This window comes from Athene cunicularia (assembly GCF_003259725.1).
Source record: "Athene cunicularia isolate RWA chromosome 4 unlocalized genomic scaffold, athCun1 chr4_part2, whole genome shotgun sequence".
In the NCBI taxonomy this organism is placed as follows: domain Eukaryota; kingdom Metazoa; phylum Chordata; class Aves; order Strigiformes; family Strigidae; genus Athene; species Athene cunicularia.
In genome coordinates, this window is record NW_020799099.1 from 18,849,333 (window position 1) to 18,873,737 (window position 24,405).

At 40.9% G+C, this 24,405-nt stretch overlaps 1 protein-coding gene across 7 annotated transcripts in view; it reads left to right on the top strand.

Annotated features, from left to right (window-relative positions):
• The window catches only part of EMCN (endomucin), a 54,153-nt gene extending 34,835 nt beyond the window's left edge, over window positions 1-19,318 (top strand). Inside the window, exons 7-12 of one of the 7 annotated variants that reach the window (XM_026848025.1) lie at window positions 2,081-2,146; window positions 3,713-3,808; window positions 5,552-5,576; window positions 6,554-6,615; window positions 17,845-17,907; window positions 19,109-19,318. In XM_026848025.1, the coding sequence (XP_026703826.1) occupies window positions 2,081-2,146; window positions 3,713-3,808; window positions 5,552-5,576; window positions 6,554-6,615; window positions 17,845-17,903 (308 nt within the window). In that variant the 3' untranslated portion in view covers window positions 17,904-17,907; window positions 19,109-19,318. The other 6 variants (XR_003398332.1, XM_026848024.1, XM_026848023.1 and 3 more) reach the window with 6 other exon arrangements.
• The last annotated feature ends 5,087 nt before the right edge of the window (window positions 19,319-24,405 follow it).

A 24,405-nucleotide genomic window follows, 5' to 3' on the forward strand; every position in this document is an offset into this window, starting at 1 on the left:
AGCCTGCAACAAAACCTCAGTGGCTGCTACCATGTTCTTGCTACTTATATATGGAGCTATAGTCACTACAAGAACCCCTACTTGAGAGACCACCTTCCCCAGGCACGTTGGTTTGAGAGCCATTTCTGTCATTTAAATGAGTAATGGAAATGCTCAGCCTTGCATTACGCTTGTCCAGCTGGTCAGCTTTTTCAATCACAGTAAGCACATGTTTACTCAAGCCTCCGTCCAACACAGAATAAAACCCTGTGTGCTCTATAATGTATCTAGGGAAGCACCAATGCTTGCTTTTTCTTTTTTTTTTTTTCCTCTCAGAGTTCAGTGATTGTTTTTCCACAGACTGTATACAACAAAGTAGTAATAATTTGGGGTTGTTGATACCTGACTCAAATGCAGATTAACACTTTCATGTGAAAATGCATTCACAGAATCATTCAGGTTGGAAAAGACCCTTGGGATCATCGAGTCCAACCATCAGCCCTACTCTACTAGGTTCTCCCCTACACCGTATCCCCCAACATCTCATCTAAACCACCCTTAAACACATCCAGGGGTGGTGACTCCACACCTCCCTGGGCAGCCTATTCCACTGTCTGACCACTCTTTCTGTGAAACATTTTTTCCTCTTGTCCAGTCTAAACCTCCCCTGTTGCAGTTTAAAGCCATTCCCTCTTGTTCTGTCACTAATCACCTGTGAGAAGAGACCAGCACCAACCTATCTACAACGTCCTTTCAGATAGCTGTAGAGAGTGATGAGGTCTCCCCTTCGCCTTCTCTTCCTCAAACTACACATTCCCAGCTCCTTCAATCTTTCCTCATAGGATTTATTCTCCAGGCCCTTCACCAGCTTCGTTGCCCTCCTCTGCACTTGCTCCAGCACCTCGATATTTCTCTCATATTGAGGTGCCCAAACTGGACACAATACTCCAGGTGTGGCCTCACCAGTGCAGAGTACAGGGGCACTATCACCTCCCTACTTCTGCTGGTCACACTAATACAAGCCAGGATGCCATTGGCTTTCTTGGTCACCTGGGCACGCTGATGGCCCATGTTCAGCTGCTTGTCAATTAGAACCCCCAGATCCTTTTCTTCCAGCCACTCTCCAGCCCCACCTCCCCAAGCCTGTAGCCATGCCTGGGGTTGTTGTGGCCCAAGTGCAGGACCTGGCACTTGGCCTTGTTGAAGCTCATCCCATTAACGTTGGCCCACCAATCCAGTCTATCCAAGTCTCTCTGTAGAGCCTCCCTGTCCTTATGCAGATCGACACTCCTGCTTAACTTGGTGTCATCTGCAAACTTACTGACGACACACTCTATGTCCTTATCAAGATCATCAATAAAGATGTTAAACAGAAATGGTCCCAACACCGAGCCCTGAGGAACACCAGTTGTGACCAGCTGCCAGCTAGATTTAGCTCCATTGACCACCACTCTCTGGGACTGTCCATCCAGCCAGTGCTTGATCCGGCAGACCGTACACTCATTCCTTTAAACCCTGCCCTAAAAAATGCCCCAGAGGTTCCCAACAATCATTGCTGTCCCCAAATGTGGCAGAGAGTACACACATCACTTTATAACACTCAACTCTCAAGAACATTGTTAGCTAATATTGCACTTTGGACTTCTTCATCTGCTATTAGCTCTTTTAATTAGCAGTGAAATATTTTGGTGTTTCTTCTTTTGGAGGCAGGTCTGATTTTTACTCTCTTGTTTATTTGCTTGTTAAGAGTTCTCTTCTAATGTTGAACAGTACCTTAACCTCCTACAAGTGAAAAAGTTTGTTTCTCATAACCTAAGTGCACAAGCAGCTGATCCTAGGGAAGGCTGCAAAGTGTGTATTTCTTCTAGGCAATGCTAGATCAACTTTTCCACCCCTCTTGACAAGGTATCCATGTATCATTGAGAGCTATAACTGTGGGGCACCAAACGGCTCCAGAACTGGGGACACAAAAGTTGTTTTGGGATGGTAATTTTTCAGGTGGAGTTGTCTGGGAACTTCTGGCATTACATGTTAACCCGAAAGGCAATTTTTTTTTTTTTTTTTTTTTTTTTTTTTTTTTTTTTTTTTTTTGCAAATCTAGTTTCTGACAGTCCTGAAAGCGATTCTGGAAAGAAGAAGGTGACAGGGATTGATATCCATTATTCTAGTGAGTGTTCCTACTTTATTGTCCAGCTTTTGAGTTTCAATTAGTTTGGCTTTCAATGAGTGATTGGAGTAGCAGAGAAATTAAACTGGCAGTTTTATTTCTAGCCTTACCAGATGTAGACCCTATTACAAACCCAATTTGACTGCCTGTTATAAAACTCCACTCAAAGGGAATCAGAACTTAACAAGTTGACACCACTCTCATTGGAGAGCAGCACAATTATTCCCAAGGACTGATTCCTGATTCAAAGTGATAAAACAAAACAAAAAAAAAGTGAACTGAGTTATTCCCTGTGAGAGAAGACACAAATAAACATATTAAAATGTTGTTCATATATTGTTATGAGTACATATTATATGAATATATTGTTCTGGATGTATTATATGAATATATTTTTCGTATTGTCATGGGAGAGAAGGACTAGGATGGAGTCTTCTGCAGACTCTTCAAGCATGATATTTTCATGCTGCATGTTACTTAATCTTTCAATATTATGTATCTCTAGGGCAAGAGTGGTGCTACAGATCTGCTATTTCCTACCCAAAGTACTGGTTTAGCAAAATACATTTGATGTTTCTCCACTGTAAGCTTGTTTCCAGATTCTCCCTCTAGTTCCACAGATGCACACACACATCTATATGAATATTAAATATTAATTGCATCAAGAGCCATTGAAGATGCTATTTCTAAATATTGAACGGGTATGATGGCTGATGCTTTGGAAGGCTGTGGGAATGCAGCCACAGCCTCCCCAACACAGGGCTCAGGCCAGCAGGCGAGAGAGCGCCTGCTAAATTTGAATGTGGTCGATGGCTGCCAGAAAAAAGATAAATGAGGAGAAGCTGGGCTTATATATTTCCCCGGGAAAGCTTCTCTTCGTTACATAATTCTTTCCTTTTTGCTTCTTGGCTGGGAAACACCTGTCAGGAAATGGCAGATGGTGGGAAATAATAAAAGGAAAGAAATGTCCTCATTTAAAAAGGAGATCTTGTATTTTCTATCCCTGGTTGTAAGTGCTGTGGGGAATGTTACTGAATTATGTAACTCCTTGGTGTCTTTCTGGGTGTACAGTGTTAAAACAGAAATAATCGCTTCAGTTGCTGAATTTCAGATGAGTCTTATTTTCAAAAAAGAGGAAAAAATAAGTTGTATGTATCAATACTTTATTCCCAAAACACGACTGTTGCAAAACCTGTGGGAGCTGTCAACACTGGGGTGAATTGTGAATGTTTTGGTTGAGATTATGGTTCTTCCAGTGGGGCAGGTGCTAAAACCTCACTCTCCTACAGAAAAAATGAGTGAAACCAGATCCACAGGGCAGCGCGAGTGTCAGGGTAGGACCAAGGGTGGGAGAAGGAAGGTGCCAAAATCTTCTATCCGCAAAGGAGGCTCAGTGGGTGAGGGAGTAATAACAGGAGCAGCAGGTTACCCTGCTCCAGAGAAATCAGTAACATTTGGTGAAGTGGAGCTGGAGGTGCCTCTTGCCTTTGTACATGCAAGTGCCTGTACAGGGAGACAACGCAAGCCAGGCTCAGCAGACAAAATTATATTCTCTCTCTTTTGCAGGTGTTATCTTGCCAGTTGTCATCAGCTTGATAGTCATTACCCTCTCTGTCTTCTCACTGGTAGCTTTGTACAGAATATGCCAGAAGAAAACTCCAGGTATTTGGTTTGCTTTCTCTGAGGGGGTAAAAAGATCAATAAGTTCTTTTATTATTCAAATATCTCTAGGGTCTTGTCAGATTACCTTAACCATAGCTGTTGCAGTAGTCTGATAGGAAAGCTTCACATATTTCAAAGTATTTTGCCTAAAGTGAGAAAGTAACACTTCATTTTCAAAATCAGTAGGAAAAACAGAGGGAGCAAAACTGTCTCTGATTTTTGGAGAATATATAATGCTGTAAAGCTTTTTGTTCATGCAGCTACAAAGAGCTAACAAACAGCTGTGCTAACATAATCAGTCAATCAGGTAGAAAAAGACAGTGAAAACTAAGTTTGGAGATATTGTTTAACAAAATAACTATTTATTATATTTCTGTTCTAGATGCAGGCAAAGAAATACAATGTTTTCTTTCAGGGTATACCTCATACATACATACATACATACATATGTACATACACATACATTTACATAATATATAACTAAAATTTTCCAGTTATAGTATAACGTACACAGGAGCAAAACCTCTGAGCAAACGGTATTTTCAGAAACAGTCATTTTGACAGAGCAGTTAAAGCCAGTAGCTGTTTCACTGCAGTCCATGAAATACTTAAGATAACAGGGTATAATTCCATTAAATTCCATTTGCCAAATATTTCAAAGAGTTGCCTGAGTGGGCCACAGGCAAGTGCAATTCTCCATTAAATGAAAACCCAGATCTGAATCCAGACTGTGGTTTTTCTCTCCCTGTGAGCTGGCATGAGTTAGGAGACCTGTACAGAGCTTCAACTGTGAAGTCACCGGGCCTTGGAAATATTAAATTACAACAGGGTGTTGAAGCTGTAAACCAAGGCAAACAGTGTGTCGCAACCAATTTAGCCAATGATATGGAAAACCATTCCCAGATAAACAGAGGAAGGTGTGATTCTTGCTTAGGAAATTACTGAATATTTGGAGTCAGGAGATAAAGATACGAGGTGAAGAACACTTCCTTGCCAGCCCCCCCACCATGCACAAGTGCCAGCAGGCACCATACTAGCAAATTCACTTGGAAGCTAGAGTAGATGGGTATCTGTGGTGCTTTCTGTAGGATTTGCCCAGGGCCATTCAGTGTGCTTCCCCTGTGGATGGAGAGCTCTGCGCTCAGTGCCATGAGGATAGAATTGGTTCGATGACTCTGATGTAACCCTCTGGCCCCATCCATCTGCCCACACTTGCACATAAGAACAAAATACATTTGGTATATGATTCATTTTGGGGAGAAGCCTGTCCTCGTCAAAAGAGATGAGAGGCTGTGTTCTCAGATGTTGTGCCAGGGTAAGCCAAGCCCCCCAGAGCGTACAGCCTGGCAGCTTGTTCCCTCACTCCCCTCACTCTCTCTTTTAGCTCAGTTGTTATGTACCCAAGAACTGTTGCATGCTCGCCTCCTCTGTGCCAGCTACCTGGGGATTTGGGAGCTGCAGGGAAAAAAGTGCTTCTGCTGTCCTCTTGCAGAAGTCACATATCATTCCCCCTAGTTTCCAGAAGTGTTGGTTTGAGAAATATCAGTTCACTTTCATAGATGACATGGTTGTCTTTTGGGAAGATGAACTAGGAAAGTAGCAATTACTATTCAAGCTGGTTGATTGTGCTAATGTACTTAATGTAATACTGATTTCTGCTAGCAACCACAATAGTTATGTCTAAATGTTTACTTAAGTGAGTTTCAGCAGTCAAAATGATACTAACTTTGTTCCTTCTTCCAGAGAGACAAGAGAACAGCACTGAACAGTAGGTTGAATCCTGTGTTTTCGTTGCTTTTTGATCTATCATGGGGCACTTGTGAATGCAGCAGATTCTGCATGAGATTTTCTTTGATCTTTCTCTGTTTAAACATAATAAGCCATTGCCACCCCAAAGAGAAATATCATGTTGAGAGTGACGCACTTGCAGTTATTGCACACTTGTATGTATGCTATTTCAGCATGGATAGAAGCTGTTCCAGCATAGAGAGAAATGTGATGCTCTCAACTGTTTTGCAGGGCCCATTCTTTTTTCTCTTTTATTCAATTTTTGTCTCACTGATTTTTTTCTTCCCCCTTTCCTTTCCCATCCCCATTCTTTTGTTCATGTTTTCTCTCTTTTTAATTTTCTTTATTCAGGATTCTTTTTCTTTTTGTGTCCCCCATTATTTTATGTTCCTCTGCCCCATCTTCTCTTCACTAGGCCATTTGCAGAGGCTCAGTTAAAACAGTATTGGCATAAGGAGTTTGAGGAAAGTGAGACTGAGAAAGATCTATTAGAAGATATATACTAGAGGCCATTGAGTCTGGCTGTGACCTTAGCTTTGTTTGGCAAAAGCACATTTGGACTACTGATTTACTTGCTAGCCCTGACTCCCTGGACATCTGAAGTGGTCCTTTGTGCAATTCAACATGGCTAAAAGCCTTGTTTTGACAGAGAAAGCAGGTTATCCTGCTCTAGAGGAATCAGTAACATTTGATGACTCCCTCTTTTCCCATAGATGTACTTCTTCTGTGGAGCACTAGATTGAACCTGGAGTCATGCAACTTGATCTATTACGTATTTTAAGAGAAAGGTGTTTTCAGACACATTGGTATATGGTGTTTTCCACCACCAAGGCTTACACATGATCCCATGCAAAGTGTAGACTGACATAGGTGCTGCCTCCTCTGGATCATAATTGTATAGTTTTGTTTGGCTGATCAACAAGCATACCTACCTCAAATGTTTTCTGACTTCAACAGGGCCCAGTCAGATAAAGAAGGAGTCAAACTTCTTTCTGTGAAGACAACCTCTTCTGAGACTGGTGAGTGTTTCCTCTGTGTGTATCAAAGAATTATAGAATCATTTATGTTGGAAAACACTTTTAAGATCTTCAAGTCCAACCATTAACCTAACACTGCCAAGTCCACCACTAAACCATGTCCCTAGGTGCCACATCTACATGTCTTTTCTTACCTCTAGGGGTGGTGACTCAGCCACTTCCCTGGGCAGCCTGTTCCAATGCTTGACAACCCTTTCAGTGAAGAAATTTTTCCTAAGATCCAATCTAAACCTGCCCTGGTGCAACTTGAAGCCATTTCCTCTTGTTCTACCACTTGTTACTTGGGAGAAGAGACCTAGTGCCTAGGGCATGCTTTCTCAGACCGTTTGGCATTATACATAATTTCATTATGTTCAAATCACGGCTCTTACTGTCCTCAATTGCTGTTATAAATGCTTGAGACTTCTGTATTTCTGACCCTGGGCCTTATCGGTCTTCTTCTCTGAGCCCAGAGAAGAGCAGTTTTGGAATGTCATTTCCTGTCAGGTCAAAGTCACTGCAAACAATTCCTCTACAGTACAAATCCCCAGGTTGGGAGCCTTTAGAGCTGCAGCGCAGCTGCACTGTGTGTGGTATTGGTATTTGTGAGTGAGAAATATGACTGGTTTATGGAAAATATTTTTTTTTAATTCACTGATCGTAACTGATCTACAACTAGGCATGTTCAGGAGTAACCATGATCATGATATTTATCAGCTATATCTGGCTATACAATGAAGTTTGATGACTGGTAATATCCCAGGGGCTGAAATGTTTGGGAGTCAGTGCTGTATGTAAACAGGGCTCTGCTGGAGTTGGTGTCAGAACTGTTCAGTCAGCCCTGTACCCAGCCACCATTTGCATTCAAAATCCTACTCTCATCATGAATTCCTCTGTCCTGTGCTTCAACTGATAGAGTTTCTTACAAAATACGTGGTAATAAAACCTAAAGGAACAGGGGTTATAGATAACATGCACAAAAGAAAGCAAATTCTCATCAATATAAGAGATGGATGTAGTTGTACGTTCTGTAAGAAATAGAGTAGCACAAAATAAGACTGAGGCAGAACAAAATTCTGACTAATCTGATTCCCAGCTGTTCAACAAAAAAAAACCTAAAAAAAATGAAACCTCTCATGGTGAAACTTCCCCCCTTCATCCACTGCAATTTGCTTCCTCAGCTGTGTAGGTCCCACCTTTGTTCTCGCTTCATCTGTAGGAGTCCTCCAGGGAAAAGGGCCTCTTACTTTATGCTTTTTTAGGTATTAAAAACCTTTTTTTTAAAGGTTTTTGGCCATCTGTTTCCCCTACTGACATTTCAGAGGTTGCCCAATAGCTGCTTTCCCTGAAGTCCTCTGGAACACAGCACTTGATTTGAACTATCCTCTACATGCTGGAGAGGCACAGTTTCCACTCTCTAACCTTCTCTGCAACTCCCAGAAGCTTTTGCACAATCCAGAAGACACAGGGCAGCTCTGGCAGTCCTTGCAACACACCAGAGTCGTGCAAGGTCCCCGCAGCCTCGCTGATACAGAGCAGCATGATAGGAGGCTAGAGGGGGAGGAGAAGGCCCTGCTCTATTGCAGGATACATCATTCTGCCCTGCTGCTGCTGAGCAAATGCAAACTACGCTTTGGCACTTAAGTGACTGCACTTCAGAGCTCTGTGATTTGGGAACTATTTTTTTAGTATATATCTTTGAGAGTAGACTTGCAGCTTTATTTTAATGGGTTTGAAGTTGTGTGTATGCTTTCATATAAAATCATAGTATTTTTTTTTTGAAAGTTGAATTAAATCAGAAACTGGAATTCATAGACGTTTTTTGATTGATTCTGTCCTCATACTGGTTTCAGCAATAAAGTAACTTAATTGGCAGCAGCAGAATTATTTGTGTTTTACAGCAAGGTAAATGAAAAAAGACTCAGGCTCACTGTTTGGCTTTGTTTTCCCAAGATGAGGTCTGGTGCCTGTTAATCCAGCTACTGGTTCACCAAGTATCTGAATATCTTCTATCCAGAGGATGCTTGATATTATTTTTTTACTGAACTATGATATATGCATACTATAATTGGAAGGTATGAGTCATAACCACTTAGAAGACAAGATTCTTGCCCTTTTCTCATTAATACAATTCATATTTAAACTATTACCGTTTTCTCTTCAATTCTTATGTCTATATATGTTTCAAAAGTAAACATGCTTTCACAGAAATGGAAGTCCTGTTTTTCCCCAGGTTTTTAGAGACACTTTACTACTTAAAAGGAGTCTGAAAGAAGAACCTGTTTTCTTACAGAATTATTTGTCACTCATACAGGTATTTTAAAATATGTTAGGATGCCTGCCCATTCAAATAAGATTTATTTGCTTTATTAAAAGATTGGGCGTAAAGGTAAGTGTTTCTTATAGTACAGATAGTAATTTAAGAAATGGCCAACTCATGGTCCCTCTTACAACTACCAAGAGCAATTGTACTGCTTAAAACTTCTTTACGTGTGTTCTTTTTCCTTCTTAGACACGTCAAATCCAGCTCAATTAAAAAGGTGTATTCATTATCCAGCCATTTAGAAAGCATATGTTGTAGCCACCTCTGATTGTACATATCAACAAAGCTACAAAAGGTTTTGGCTCAAACTGAAAAGTTCTTAAGAGCAGCCTTAATTTTATGGATAGGTTTAATTCGTGATAGACCACTATCAATAGGCTACTCAACTGCTAAGGTCAAGCACACATACAACAAAGTTCTGCTTTGACATTTATTCAAATTAAGCTTTATGGTAAGTATACATTATATTTTTTAAAAAAATTTACTTTTTAATCCAAACAGAAGATTTTGAAATTGTATAGTTGTGTTTCAAATGTGTAAAAAACATAGCTACAAACCAAGTAAGAATATGACCTACAAACTGCTCAAGCAGGCAATGTAGAAAAACCCTTTGTCAGTGCTGTGCATGATATGTCTTGATGAAAGGTTATGGTGAGTTTAATCTTGCCTTATTTTGTCTATATAAAAACTAATCAGGCTGCACATGGTCAGATGAAAAAGATGTATGTATCCAGAAGGCTATTTATGCCATCTGCCTTGGATGTGTATCTTGAACTGGAATGAGCTGACCTGTGGAGGTCCATTGGCTACTGAAGGATCTTATTTTAGGACTTCTAAAATGAGGTTCTGACTATAAATTGAAAGAAAAAAGAAAGACTCATTTTTCAGAAGCATAGCTGAATTACATTTAACCAAGAATATTATTTCAATATCTACAAATAATGTGAAAGAATACAGGAAAAAAACAGTGTTCAATTAAGCCTGGACTAAAGTAATGGGTTTTAATGGAGCAGTATCATCTGGAACACTAGGTAAAACTGAGCTTTAATATATTCTTAGAAAGATGGAGTTACTGATGGCTAAGATCTCTCAGGCACAACTGGTTGAGAATTCATGTAAAGTAAAAAAACAGACAAAGCTAAGCACTTTGAATTTTTCATGCCCATTTGCCAGTGAACTGCAACACCTGATGCAAGATAAGTGCCTGTACTTGCACCTTATGTGAAAACTCAGCTTGGATAAAAATGCTCAGGGTACTGAATCATCATGAAAGTTTTACACAAATGTGCAAATGCAGGACTTATTGCAGCCATTCCCTGTTGACTATACGGGCAAATTTAGGGTGGCTCTTCCTATGGAGAATAAATGGTCTTCTACAGTACAGAGCTCTAGAAAACCTACCTGCAAAAATATTTCTTACTTGGGATTCAATATAGCCCACAGAACTGTATGTTTAGCTTGTCAGTGGTAGATATATTTCCCAAGAATGTAAGATTGAGAGTTTTACTTGATGACTAAGAGATCAATACCATCATCCACGATGTTAATGGTAAAGTATTGCCTATCTTGAAAACATCCCTAACTTCTTCTTTAAGGGTTCCTGTGTATTTCACTGAAAAACAGCAAAGGTATTGATCACCTTTTAGGACTCACAAAAAATGTTGAGGGATAGAAATTCCTCAGTAACAGAAAGGTTGAGGAATAGAATTTGGGGTAAGGCTAATCCATACAGATGAATGAGGTGTGACAGAACTATTGATACCTGAGTAATGACTTGACAATTTTCTTTTATGGCCCTTGCCTGGAGTACCCATTCTAGAGCAGGTAAAATGTATGAAGGGCCTAACTAGTAGCAGCACACTAGTTTGATATTCAATAAAAAGTCTCATAGGAATGTGCAGGTGATAGAATATTTCAGAGTTGTTAGGTATAATCCTGGCACCTAGGCATAAGCTGATCCATTAGGGCATGTTTCTAGCCTGTGCATGCTCTTTTGAGATGATAAGGTGGGATATGACTTACTCAGCTTGTAGGGGTATTGTCTCTTCTGCATTGAATTTACTGGAAGGACATTAAATGTCTCAAAGCCGATGTGGCTCAGGTTTGGATGACATACCAGGAATGGAAGGTGGCTGGAGAAATGTCCATGGTACATATCTGCATTAGGGCTTCCCAAGACACCCACTGTGGACACAAATGACAATTCAAGTGTTGCTACTAAATAAAACTGGGAAAACATACCAGGCAAACATAGATATTTGAGGACACACCTGACCTGTCACATGTAAAACACCCTTGACTTATTGTAATCACATTGGAGAAGGGGATCAGTCAACATCTTGAGGCACTTTCAGATGGCAGCGCGGTACAAGATAGCATGAATTGAGAATGTGGAACAGCCAGTATTCCTCATGTGTTCCACCTCTCTTCCAAAAGCTCCTGTTGGTTAACAGTAATAACAACTTTAGAGCTGTAATCTGCTGATTCAACATGATGTACCTCCTGCCTGTAGATTTTCATAACATTTATTGGGTGTGTCCCTTGCACAAGATGAGCTACCTACCTTGAAGACATGTGGGATTTGATGACATAGCTTAATTGGACACCATAGCTTCAGTCACTTTTGAGTTGACCCTAGTTTGTGCCTGCAGCATTCCTCTCCACTTCCTGAATTTTCAAAGCCTTCTCTGTTAAAGTCTTTGAAGATTCCTAGCCTGCAACATCAGAGGCAGGTGACTGTACAAAGTGACCAAACACCAAAATCATCCCAAAACAAAGAAAAAAACCTATTCTCCTTCATCACAAAAACTCGCCTCAGTCATTGGAATACACATGAAGTTCAGCACCTGACAAGACAGCCCACTGTGGTGTTAGGGTCTGGACCTCAAAGATCCTGTAATCTTCTGAAAATATGTCATTGAACAACAATACCTTCATCACCGCTTTCCATGAATTTCCAAATACTGACGCTGTTTAATTGTTCTGCCTCACACGTCAAGCCATAGATGTGGCTGTGGTACAATGGGACAAATCTGGTGCCAGAGCAGAGGATTATTCCTTCTTGGTTTCTATTATGCTGAGCACACCTGAGCATGGACTGTGGCATTTAAAGAGGTAAGAAATCTTTGGGGTTTACTTCATTAGGGGCCCAACCCAGGGAAATTTACCCTTGCCAGGGGCATGGTTCCAGAGCACGCCATGGGGTTTCTCAGCATGCATTGTTAATTTCATCTCTCTCTCATTTTGTACAGGATACAGGTGGATGGATACCTCTAGGAGCAGGCGAAGAAGCTGGGTCTCTAGGTGAGGCACTCCATCACTGAAAATTCCCTTACTTGCAAGATAAGCAGTGCAGGTCAACGAAGAGCAGTCTGCTGGCATATGCTGCATGCTTAGAAGTGGTAAGAGCAGGTGTTTCTAATAATGTGAGGATATGATATTGATTATTTCTTTTTCCTATTATGAACTATACTTTCAATGTCTTATTTTTTTTTCCCTGCAGGTAGAAAACCTAGAAGCTGCTTCATAGAAAAGGGTCCCTTCATCACAGAGAGATAAAGTACCTGCTTCCCTTTTCTTCTCATTCTCATTTTCTGAGGCTCAACTTTTTAAAACCTTGTATCATATAATGGCCTGAAGTTGTTTATTTCTTCACAGAAACTGAAGAATAAACTTTCTCAGCTTTTTGCAGCTCGTGGCTGGATTCTGTTTGTGTTTACTCGCACCACAAAGATCTGTCTACGCACACTTCTAGCTGAGACTTTTGGGCAAAACTGTAGTCAAAAACGTTAAATAACATACGCTTTTTTCTATATTTCTAATTCAGTTAGTGAGCTGTGCATATTTTCAAAGTTTTTTAAAGCAGTTTCTTACAGTCAGAGACTCCCAAGGGTTAAGTGATGTTTTCATCTGTGGAATATTTGCTAATGTTCCATCCTGCAGCTTTCTGAGATGTTCCTTTGTTGGGGGAGCCACTTCCAGCCCTTTGCTGGCTGTTCAGCAGCAATTGCCTTCCTATGCTTCACCTGAACGTTTCCCTGTGTTCTAGATATGTCTGCCATGGTGAAGTGTACAGATTCTTCTGTCCTGCAGACAGTGGCGAGGAACAGTTTGCAGGGGTGTGAGCGAAGTGTGTGGCATGTTGCAGGTGCTGGACCCCCTGGCCCACACCAAACCCAGACAGTGCATCCAGGCCCTGGGTCCCGCTCCATGCTGTTCTCCAGCATCTGTAATGCACCCCTCTTTCTTTAAGTTCAGCATGGTAAAAATGGACATTTAGATCATGCGTCTGCAGAGGTAGTTTTATACTTTTATAAAAAATAGGTTTCTGCAACCATATTTTGTGAAAAAACTTGCTTTAAAACTTGCTTTAATCTTTTGCTCCAAATCAGATTGCCACTTATGAGCAATTTCTCAGCAGCAGATATTACAGTGAAATAACAGTTCAACTCATTTTTTTTTACAGACAATGTAATCTGAGATGCAGTGCAACCTATTTTTTATGTCAAAGACTATTTTTTATATCCTTCCATCTTTCCCAATAATGTCAAAGAGGGCTTTGCCCAGGTCAAAGACTTTCTGTATTCATAGTGCTATGACCTGTTAACTCACTCTCTCCTATATCATCATGTTCTGCAGTGTATGTGTATTCTGAATCAAATGGAGAGGGAAAGGAAATTACAATGAGATTAATACAATAGCCTTCCACAAAAGTGAGACAAAGAAATGTTTGTTTCAGAGTTTTGAAATTGATTGTAAACAATCTGTAATTTAGGCTGATTATGTGCCCATTACTTATTCACATATATTGGTATCAGAATGCAACATTAATAGTCACAAAGGAGTATATTTGTGAGAGTGAAAAAACAAATCAAATACTGCACAAGTGAAATTTTAATTAGGAAGGAAACCTTGCATTTTCACTGAAGTACTGTTACTTTCCTGGTTAAATATTTAACTTTGCAGACCCCTCAGTATCTGTGTACTCACTCTACCTCACATGCACTTAAAACAAATATATTGAAGGATCAGGGGTTACGAATACAAAATTTTTCCTATTACATCTTCCTTATCCTCATCCTTTTTAAGTATGACCACATTCCAGAGGAGGATGTATGCCGAGTGTATTGGATCAGGCCCAGTGCCTAGCCTGCTAATTTACTTGGGTGAATCAGTGATCGGGGCTCCAGCAGAAGTGATTGAGAGGTACCATGTAGGAGGCTGTGTGTATGAAAGACTGGCTCAGAAACTATGATCTGAACGTGCTCAGATCCTGTAGCCCCAAATCCTGTCACCGAGGGTGGCTAGCATGAGATGTGAAGGGAAGGATAACAGATGGGGAAAGAGTCCAGTAATATGTCCTCCATTGTAGCCTTCTGGTGTTCTGTGGCTTGGAGACATCCTGAATCAGAGGTTATATCTCTGGTGCTTTAGTTCTCAGTGGCTTTTATTTCCATGAATTTGTCTTATCCCCTGTGGTATCCACAGCCTCCTGTGGCAATAAGTTAGTTTAACTACAGATCTCTCTGTGTTATATGACCGTAATGTTTAGAGACTTTGTGGTGCCTATGTCTTTGTGTTTACAATCCAACTGCAGACAAAAATCAACAAACAGGTGCAACACTGGAAGGTGAGAAGGAGAGTAAAAGGTTTAGTGGAAGGGTGTGCTTGTCAGCTAAAACTTCCATGACAGTATTAATCTGATTTCATTTTACAAATATTTTGCCCAAGGCCTCTTTCTCAAACTGTGCATCGTTTCTTTCAGTTTTTGTAGAAGTGCGTGATTTATATGAGGTTGGCTTCTCGCTGCCCTCTGCCAATCTTTCTGAGCCCACAACTCCTCCTCCATCAGGAGAGGTGTCACAAGGGAGGACCACAGGTAAAGGGAGTCACACTGCACTTGCAGCTGTGCAGTTGACAGTGCTTTGTTAGCTGTACCAAATACTTTCTTCCAGATGCCTTCATCTCCCCCTTTCTGCAGTTCACTGATTTACTTCTCAAAGTAGACAAACATGCAATGAATTTTCAACCCATTACCAGAAAATTACTGCCATAGTACCTATCAGATTGGAGCAACTGATACATTTATGCAAGATGCTGTATAACTATATTGTGAGAAGCTAATAGTTCAAGTCTCTCTTGATACCTTCTATCTCCTAGTGTTCAACACTAGAGCTTGTGTGTCATCTCCCCTAAGTGCATAATCCAGAATCAACAAAAGCCAATTTTTTACTGATGATGTTGTCCAGCAATTTTGCTCTTGTTGGTATATTTTGCATAACTATACCCTTTCTCTCTTGATGACAGACTTCAAAGCATGCAGGTAATCTATCTAGACTGGTTGAGTGCCACCACTGCACTGTGTATTTTCTCCATCAGCAAATAGCTCAATGTGAAATAATTTCTTCAGTCGATTAAAGTATCATCTGTTCTAACAAAATACTAAACATAAGTATTTGCTTTTCATTTCCCTTATGGGAAGCAAGGTCTAATCCATTGTTTTTAGTGGGTGATGGTTTGGGAACAAGTTTGGTTTTTTGCAGTCTTGGAATTTACCTCTGTCAGTTAAAGCATAAAAATGTCTTTCCACTTGCAACTAACCTGAAAGTTTTTCTTAATTTGCTCTTTGTGTTACAGCTGGATATTTAACAAAATATCAAACTGCTGAGCCACTAGACTCCAAAATTGTTCTAAACAACTCTATGTGCAGTCTCAAGGCGTGCTGCAGCCCTGTATCTGAAAACATGTGTTACCTTTATTACCCTTGAAAAGAGAGCATTTGTATTACCATTTCTTCTCCAGTATATGATCATTCTCTTCATCACTGAATTGTTAGTTGGCACTGACAATTATAAACCCTATAATGCAAGTATCTTCAGACACATTTTCAACCATGGAGTAGTGATAACCTGGTTTTGTTTCAGAATTCTTGCAGGCTCCTGTCCTCATGGGAGTGCAGTAGCAAAGCAATGCAAGAGCATCCCTGCCTGCAATGAATCACATTGGACAATCATTGATATGATAGGGGATGTTGACCCCAGCAATAGTTTGTGGCAGATCACTGCTTCCAGGGATTATGTGTATAGCACCGGGAAATCTAGATAGGGTATGTGAGTGTCTGTGTGCTGCGTCCTCAGGGTCTTCAGTAAGGCAAATTCAGCACTCCTGTCCCCACCACCGCTGTTGGCAGGTACCACTTGAGCAGCCTGCCTCCTGCAGCCAGCTCAGCCTCACCCATTTCATACTCTGATCCAAAGCCTATGGACATCAACGGGAAGTTACCCGGGGAGCTATACTGCCTCTGGAGCCTCTCCTTAGACAAGTTATTTTCCTGTGGTGCAGAGTATCAGTCTTCCATATAAGTCTGACTAGTTTCGAGCATAGGCAGAGCAACCAGCTCAGAGTGAACACCACCTTTTTTAAACATCCTTGCCAATTTTTCCCATTCACACCTTATTAAATCTTCTATTTCTGTATATTGAACAAAGAAAGTAAAAACACGCAGAAGGAAGAAATAATAAAGGGAGAAATAAAAATAAATTTTAAAAGAAATGAGAGTTCTTTAAAATCTCATTCCTTTGTTAGTACAATTTAAACTGGTTGACTTGAGCTTTTCAGAACAGGAAACTTTTCACCTAACAAAAATGCATAAATCTTGTTGAAATATTTCAATTTTTTCTCCCAGAAACTTTTGCTTTCCTTTGAGAAAAAAAAAAAAAAATTATTGAAGTAGTTGCTGAAGGCCTTTTTAACAGAAATTTAACATTATCAGAACTTCTGAAGCTCTAACTTAACATCTTAAAACAATTTTGAAATAATTTTATCCAAAATTGAACGTTTGGGAAGTGAACAGCATTCCAGCACATTATTATTGAACAATTTTCAGTGTTTCTCATTGAACTCCATTAGATACCAAGTTTTCTACTCATCTCCGAAAGGCTGCACTAAATTAGAGAGCCCTTTTTGCTGCCAAGAAAATCGGTCTGAAAACCATTGACAAGCCTTTTCTCTTTTCTTCAGGAGAGCAACTATTTAATTTGACTTCTAATTATTTAAATGCCTAATCAGTGAATTTGTTATAAGCCTAATTTGTATTACAATTTTCAACCCCAGGCTATAGATCATATGCAAGCTTTTTAATACATATTCACTTTTACTAGAATGTAATACATCACTTTCTTGCCTTTGATGTATGTGTTAGGCATTGCATTGTCTCCCACAGGTGAGCAGAGAGGCAGAAGGGAGTTTCCTGGATGCATTTGGGTTTCCCCACCCTCATGCCTGTTTCCATGGGGCTGTGTCCAGTCTGGCAATGCCATTCCCCGTTCATCTCCATGTACGAATCTCTGGCACAAAGAAGTCCCGCTGCCATTCCTGGGACACACTTTTGGAAATAGCACAACTGTAAACACATCCTCATATGGAGGCTTATTTGTCTGCCTGTAACTGCTGGCAGCAGCTCTGCTTCTCTAGGGAAGGAGGAGTGAGAACTGTCTGTAATCCCTGACTGAAGCTGTTAAATGTTCATTTTCCTGCTTTGGAGGAACTGAGCTGCTGTCAGCAGTATAGGCAAAAAATAATTTTAAAGTTGCATCTTTTTAGAATTTAATATTCTAATCATAGTTACCAATTAATTAAAGCCTTATGCCTTTTCTAACCCCCTTGAGAACTGCCTTGGAAATACTTTGTGGTAGTAACCCACCATTTGGGAGCAAATCATAGGGAAAATAAGCTATAAAACACAGAGAGAGTAGTAAAAATCTATTGTGTGAACAGTTTTTACTGGTTAAGTAAATCTGACAAGGAGGCTGGCTAGTTCGTACAGTGGTCGGCGACTTGTTCCTGCTAGACTGATTTTTCATTTTGTCTTTTCATGTTTAACTGATGCAAATATATTTTCTGTTTCTTAGGAGAGCATTCATCTCAGGGGAAGAATAAAACTCGGCAGCTCTTCACACCTCAGCAATAAATATGTAAGTTTATTGCTTTTGTTTTACATCCTGTAACATTAGTGTTTGTTACTCTTGGTTAATACTTGTTAGTATTGTGCCATGTAACTAAAGAAAAGGGTTAAAAATGCAAAACAAAAAGAGCAATTACTTCAGTTGGAGGCAGCCTCAAGGAGCAATGGATTAAACAAAGCTCAGCTTGAGGACACCATCACAAAGAGAGTCCCAGGCAAACCAAGGGACTGAAGAAGCTGCCACCTCTCAGAGGTAGACTTCTATTGGCATAGCATTTGTCTTTAACTGCTCGGCATTTCTTGGTTGTAATTCCCTAGGTGAATTTTCTTTTTGTCTGTGTGAGAAGTAAGAGATTTTTTAAAGGCAGTTACGTATTAAAAAAGGAACTTTTTACCCAGAAGTTGTTCAGCTCCTTTGGTTTCATGAAAAATCTGTGTCCATTCCACATCATACAAAAACAAGCACCTTTCATTGAGGTGGTTTATTATGGCTTGAAATCCTTGGTGGCTAACATGCAAAAACTGGCAGGTCTTGTACAGTATTTTTATGTGTGTGAGGGCAGAGACCATCAGACCACTTCTGAAACCCACTGTTTGTGATGTGGGCGCTGCATTTTTCTTCATGTATGAAGCTTTCTCAGACACCACAGTCTCCACTTCCCATGAAGTTGCTTCTCTTATTTGTGGTGGGCTGTAGGAAGGGCCCTGTGTGACCAGGGTAGTGAAGGGAGGTAGAGGAGAAGGATGGCCTGAGGAACTAGATGTCACTGCATATGTGGGATGGAATGGTCAGAGGCAGCTATGTTGGGCCCAGACAAAGCCCAGTCTTCCACCATCATTGTAGGATGGAACACCTTTAGAACGGGTCCCATTGCCCTCCACTGAGAGAGATCTGGTTGACCAGAAATGTGGAAAGACCCTTTTGCAAAACATCTTTGATGGTTTTGGCCTATTCTCATTTCCCCCAGGATGTACAAACTGAGATTTCCTGATGCCAACAGTAAGGACAAAATAACCAGAATCCAATTTGCCTACATTACTGAAAGCCCAGAGGTGGTTTTGTTTGTGTGGATGCAGTGCGATGTCCTGGACAATGGATTTACTCCTTATTATCTATCCCATTTATTCTATGTCATCCATTTCAGCTTACTCTTCTGTTCCTGAACAACCTTACCTGGAATAATAACCTTGACATACTGTTGTCATTTCAGATGGGAAGCAGTCCTCACAACATCCCACCAAAGTTGCAGTTCCATAGGAAATGTGGAGCAGCTGAAGCTTTTTACCAGGCAGGACACTTGTGTCAATGACCAGCTCTTTATTTCTAAATCTCAAGTGTCTCCTGTTCCTTCTGGAATGAGATGTAATTTTTTTGATGGCTTAATAACTGGTATATCATACATATTTATTATTTTCACATATAGTAAAAGCAGGAAAACTTACAAGAAGGTTGGAGAGAATGTAAAAGGTGATATTTTCATAGTAGTTACTAAAAGGATTTTCTGCACATACAGGAAGGAATATGTTAGCCTATTTTGTTGAACTTATGGTAGATATGATTCTTTTAATTGTATGTAGCAAAATAAAAACAGGGCCTGACCCTTGAAACAGTACTGGGCAAATTGCCTCTTTGAAAATTAATTCAGTGACTTCCATGAGACTGCTCATTGTAGTACACACTTCACTTGTCATAAGTGTTTACAGGATGGGATGCCTGGCTGAAGTGCTGAAGTGTGTGCTTTTTTCTGTGAAGGGGGGAATATACCTTGCACTGAGGCTCTTTGAAGTTCTCTAAATTACTGAATATGATCCTTCTAATGTAGCATGTAACGTAGTTTATTTTCACCTGTTCCTTGGCTAATTGCACTACTGTGCTATAAATATGTCTCCTATATAGCCTGGGGTGCACAGTCAGGATCAGCAAGATAAGCAATTTTACAGATGAACCTTCTTCCCTCTGTTCTGAGTAATGCATGGGATTCCTGTGGGTTATTGAATAACTCTGGAAGTTTAAAGAGTGTTTCAAGTGCTAATTACAGACTCTCTTAATTTGTACAGAGCCGGCAATTCAAAAATATCAAGTAGTGCTTCTACCTGCATGTATCCTACTTTTCTAGAACTATAAATGTTTGAAAATTATATTACTGTGAGCATCTGCTCAGTCTCAATCCACTGTCTCTGGTAGTGTGCCAAGAACCTCCATTGTTTTATTGGTGAATGGAAAGAAGACAACTGGTACTGTAAGTGCAGGACCAGGAGCCAGGATGATGATCTAAATTTTGATACCTATCAATGAAATGCTTCTGAGGAAATTCTCTCTCCCATTTCCCTCCCTGAAATAATGAAAGTTACCTAGCAGCATGGTAAGAGATTGAGCAGATTTGTTAGTTTGTGTTTATAAAAGGAAGCTGAAAGGTGTTCGTTTCCCTGTGCTTGACTGTTGCTCTTATTTCCACTTTGATGGATCTAATAATCCTCTGTCTTAGTGGCACCAGGAGAAACTTTTGATGAAGCTCTGTAAAAGATGGGGAACCAACAAGTGTCCTCTATGCTGCAGCTGGATCACTTGGGTTTCTCAGGAGCAGAGGAGTCTTGGATGCCTACTTTGGAAAGGTCAGGACATATAAAATATGCTATTTGGCATCTGCAAGTTTTCAGGTTCCTGACTGCTGAGGTTTCCTATGAAAAAAGCAATCATTGTGAATTTTCATGTTGATTTAAAAAAAAAAAAATAATCATTTTGTAGCGTACCGAAAGGACAGTATAAGAAAGCAGAGAAAGATTGTGAAATATATATATATATATATATATATATATGTTTGTGCAAAATTTGCTCAGAAATTACCATGGTGTGTCAAGAAAAAAAAAATTTAACTGCCTATTAAAAGTTATTCTCTTTATTAAGAGGCTCTTCTTTTTCACTTTGCAGAAACACAATTCATTACCCATACCTAATGCAACTATTGTTCATTACTCTGCATTCCTGTAGCAGAGTGAGCTGAATGCTTTACGGTGAGCCTAGAGAGCAGACAATAGATTTTCGGGGTGTGGGGATAGCAAGGGGAGCATGAGACCTCACAGAAGGAATGCTGGGGGGGGCAAGTGGAAGAAAACTCCTCCTCATTACAAGAGTTGATGTGAGAGAGCAGGGCTTGCTGCTGCAAATCTTGGTACTGGAAAAGCAAGAAACACCAAAACATGGGAAGATGTTTGGGCTTTTCATGATAAGGGACATGGCAGGCAACCAAGTTCTCATCAGAAGGCTGGGAAACGTATCTCAAAGTGACTGGCTTTTTGAGTGTGTGTGAAGCAAACAAATTGGGTTTAGTAGAGAGCAGAATTGAAGAATCTGTGATCCTTTTAACCCCTAAGGCAACAGAGCTTGTGGTAAAGGGATATATATGAACTTCCATCCTTGTGAAGGATCAGGAGCTGATGTTTATATGAAGAAGACAGATTTGCTTGGAAGATATCTGTAAAGCACAGAAAGGATTTGGAAGAATATTTGGGGGTCTGTCTTCTGCAAAGCTGCAGAGAGAACTCAGTCACTAAAGAAGAGTTACACACAGTGGCTCAGGTAGATGAAAGAGAAATGAAAGATAAATTCCCGTATTCTGGCTTAACATCTCTAGTGTAATACATGTCTAAAAAATCCACCTCAGTTTTTCTACTCACTAGTGTGGCCAGAAAAAACCCCAACAATAAAAGCTGGTCCTCCACATGCGAGGTTTGTCTATATAAGGATGCCTAGGAAAGTGGATCTACATTTGTAAAATGTTCTCCACTGAAGCTTGACTATATCTTCTACAGACACTCCCTCCTAAATCAAGTGTTCTTCAGCTTCTTATTATAAATTTCTACAGATGTGAATGACATCCACTTCAGTGTGGAATGAACATGCCCATGTGAATGTGATTGAATTGGATCTATTTCAAAATGGTTCAGCTCATGAGTTACTAGTTAAACAAGTTTTTACATCAAGCATATGACTCTGATCTACATGTTACAATGCAAGACTAAAGAACATAATTGACTGGCAAAGACTTTGTCTGGAGTATTGTTAGTCACTGTCCATAAAACTGGTGTGGCTCAGGTTTGCCAGGAGGAGGGTATTTTTGGCACCACGCATCTCGGGCGCAACTTGGGAAGGCGAGTCACTGTCTTCAAGGATTGAAAAGTATCTCTGAGCCCTTCCCAAAGTCCTAACCCTGTTCAGCTAAAAGACTTGATATATTTTGGGAGTGACCAACTGCAGCACACTGGGATTTTGGGTCCAGTCTCAAATAAGACAGGTGGGCACTAAAGAAGACAAACAAACAAACAAACAAGGTGTGGTACAGTGTATTGACTATTGGCTTTCTACTCTAAGATGCTGTATCAAACAACTTACTTGACTCACATAAGAGGAATAATACCAGAAAGAAAAAGGCTTTAGGAGATCATTGTTTACAGGAAAAAGGTCGAGAAATGAGAAAACAGCATAGAAAAATTAAAATAATTATTTCTAAAAAGTAGGGACTGAAGAGGTAGTCATTAGGTGCTTTTAAAAATCCCACGAGCAGCTTATTAGCCTTCTAAGTACTTAAATATTTATTTTTGCATGTTTGGCCGAGATTCTCATGTGAGCTGGTCATGAACACATCAGTCTTTTGTTCATTATTCTGCTTATTGGGTCACAGGAATCATTCTGGCTCTTGACACCCCAGGGTCTGTGGACAGAACTATTTACAGGCTGCTTATGGCACTGCTCAGAAAGACAGTTAAATAAAAAATATTCCTCAGGGGCCCTCTGTTCGGTGTGGGAAAGCTGAACTGCCCCCTCTGAGGCTGTTGCAAGGGGAAGCAGCAACGCCATCCAGATACTTCACCCTCCAAAATGCCCAGAGTCTTCCGTGCGACTTCACCCCACTGAAGATGGGTGAACCATTTAACTGCATGCCAACATGCAGCATGCAGTAGACTTAGAGAAGGGCATAAGGACCTTATGTCAGTCTCGCTGGCTTGGGACCGGGAGGGTGTTTGCAGCATCTCTGGGACACCTCAGTTGCCAGCAGCTCTCTGCTGATCCCATGATATGTTTTTTCTGCTGTGCCCTGTGGTGGCAACACTGCTGTTTGCAGCCTGCAATTTTTGGGTAAGAAAGCAGCACAGGGCACCGGCTATTGACTCTGTTGGGTTTCTGTAGTGCCAGAGCCTTCTCCGGGGCCTGCCTGCCAGAGCATTCCCTGGCCCTGCTGCTGCGCTCCCGTGTGCCAGCACACTGCACCTATGGGCAAAGTGCTCTCCTCAGGAAGCTTTAAACATACATCTCAGGGCCACTCTGGCACCATTAATTATGGCTCCTCAATTTCCTCAAATTAGGACTCTCTATCTAATAAAATAAATGAGCTTAAAGAATACTATATTGATTCCCAATTGAGGCAGCTTTTCAGTTTATGGCCAAGGACAATCTATAAAACACAGGCTATAATTAACCCCAGTGAATGCAGTTGACACGAAATGCCAATACCCTCAAAATATTCAGCACAGAGAGCTGAAGGATCTTTCATCTCTCTCATACCCACCTTGTATGCTCCCCAGGGTGAAAAGCTGCAGCAGAGGCACTTCCCCCCTGGGCTGCACCAGGGCCAGAAACCTGCTACCGCCAGCATCTTCCTTACTGGAAGTGCTGGCTTTGCCTGTTGACGTGCCCGTCTGTCTTCATGTCAGGGTTGGACTAGATGAACTTTGAAGTTCCCTTCCAACCCAAACCATTCTATGATTCTGTGATCTTATCTGCCCATGGCTTTGCAGGTAGCCAGTAGAAAACCCATGAGCAGCCTGCTGGTTGGTCTGCAAGGGTCCTGCTGGGGAGTGGGGACCTCACGACATGGTGGGCAACTCTGGGGCTGTCCTTCAGGCAGCTACAGGTAACCCTTCATCCTGTGGCCTTCACACTGTGGCTGCCATGTTGTGCTCTGCCTGTTCGCTGGGAGGATTTCCTGTAACTTGAGGGTATTAAGCAGCTCCAGCTGCTGCACAGTTTAGTCCAATATTTGAGGTTGAAGCTACTGCGGTGCCTCAGCAGGGCAGCCCCAGCATGGGCTCTGATGTGCTTCAGGACACTCACTGGTGGCAAAAATCATTTCTTTTATCAACAGCACATGATCCAGCCTTTTCATCTACCCCTTTTGGTCCCCATGGTCAGACCTTCCAGAGGAGACAAAAAAGATGCACTTTCTGCTCACCTTGTGCAAGCATGGGGGACCGTGTCATACCTGTCCCACCACTGCCATTGTTCCCTGTGCCATGGGACAGCCTGCAAATGGCCCTTTCCTTCAAAACCTTAGGGGTTTAAACCTGCAGCCTCTTTTGGGGTAGCAAAAGGAGCAGTTCTCAGGACCTCTGGCTGGTCAAGAGCAAAATGTAAGTCTGCCTGTGGGAAAGCGTGCCTCACTGCCTCGCTTCTGTAGCAGAGATGCCAACTATATCATAGCACTCAAGGGAACAGCACTAAACAGTGCAACTA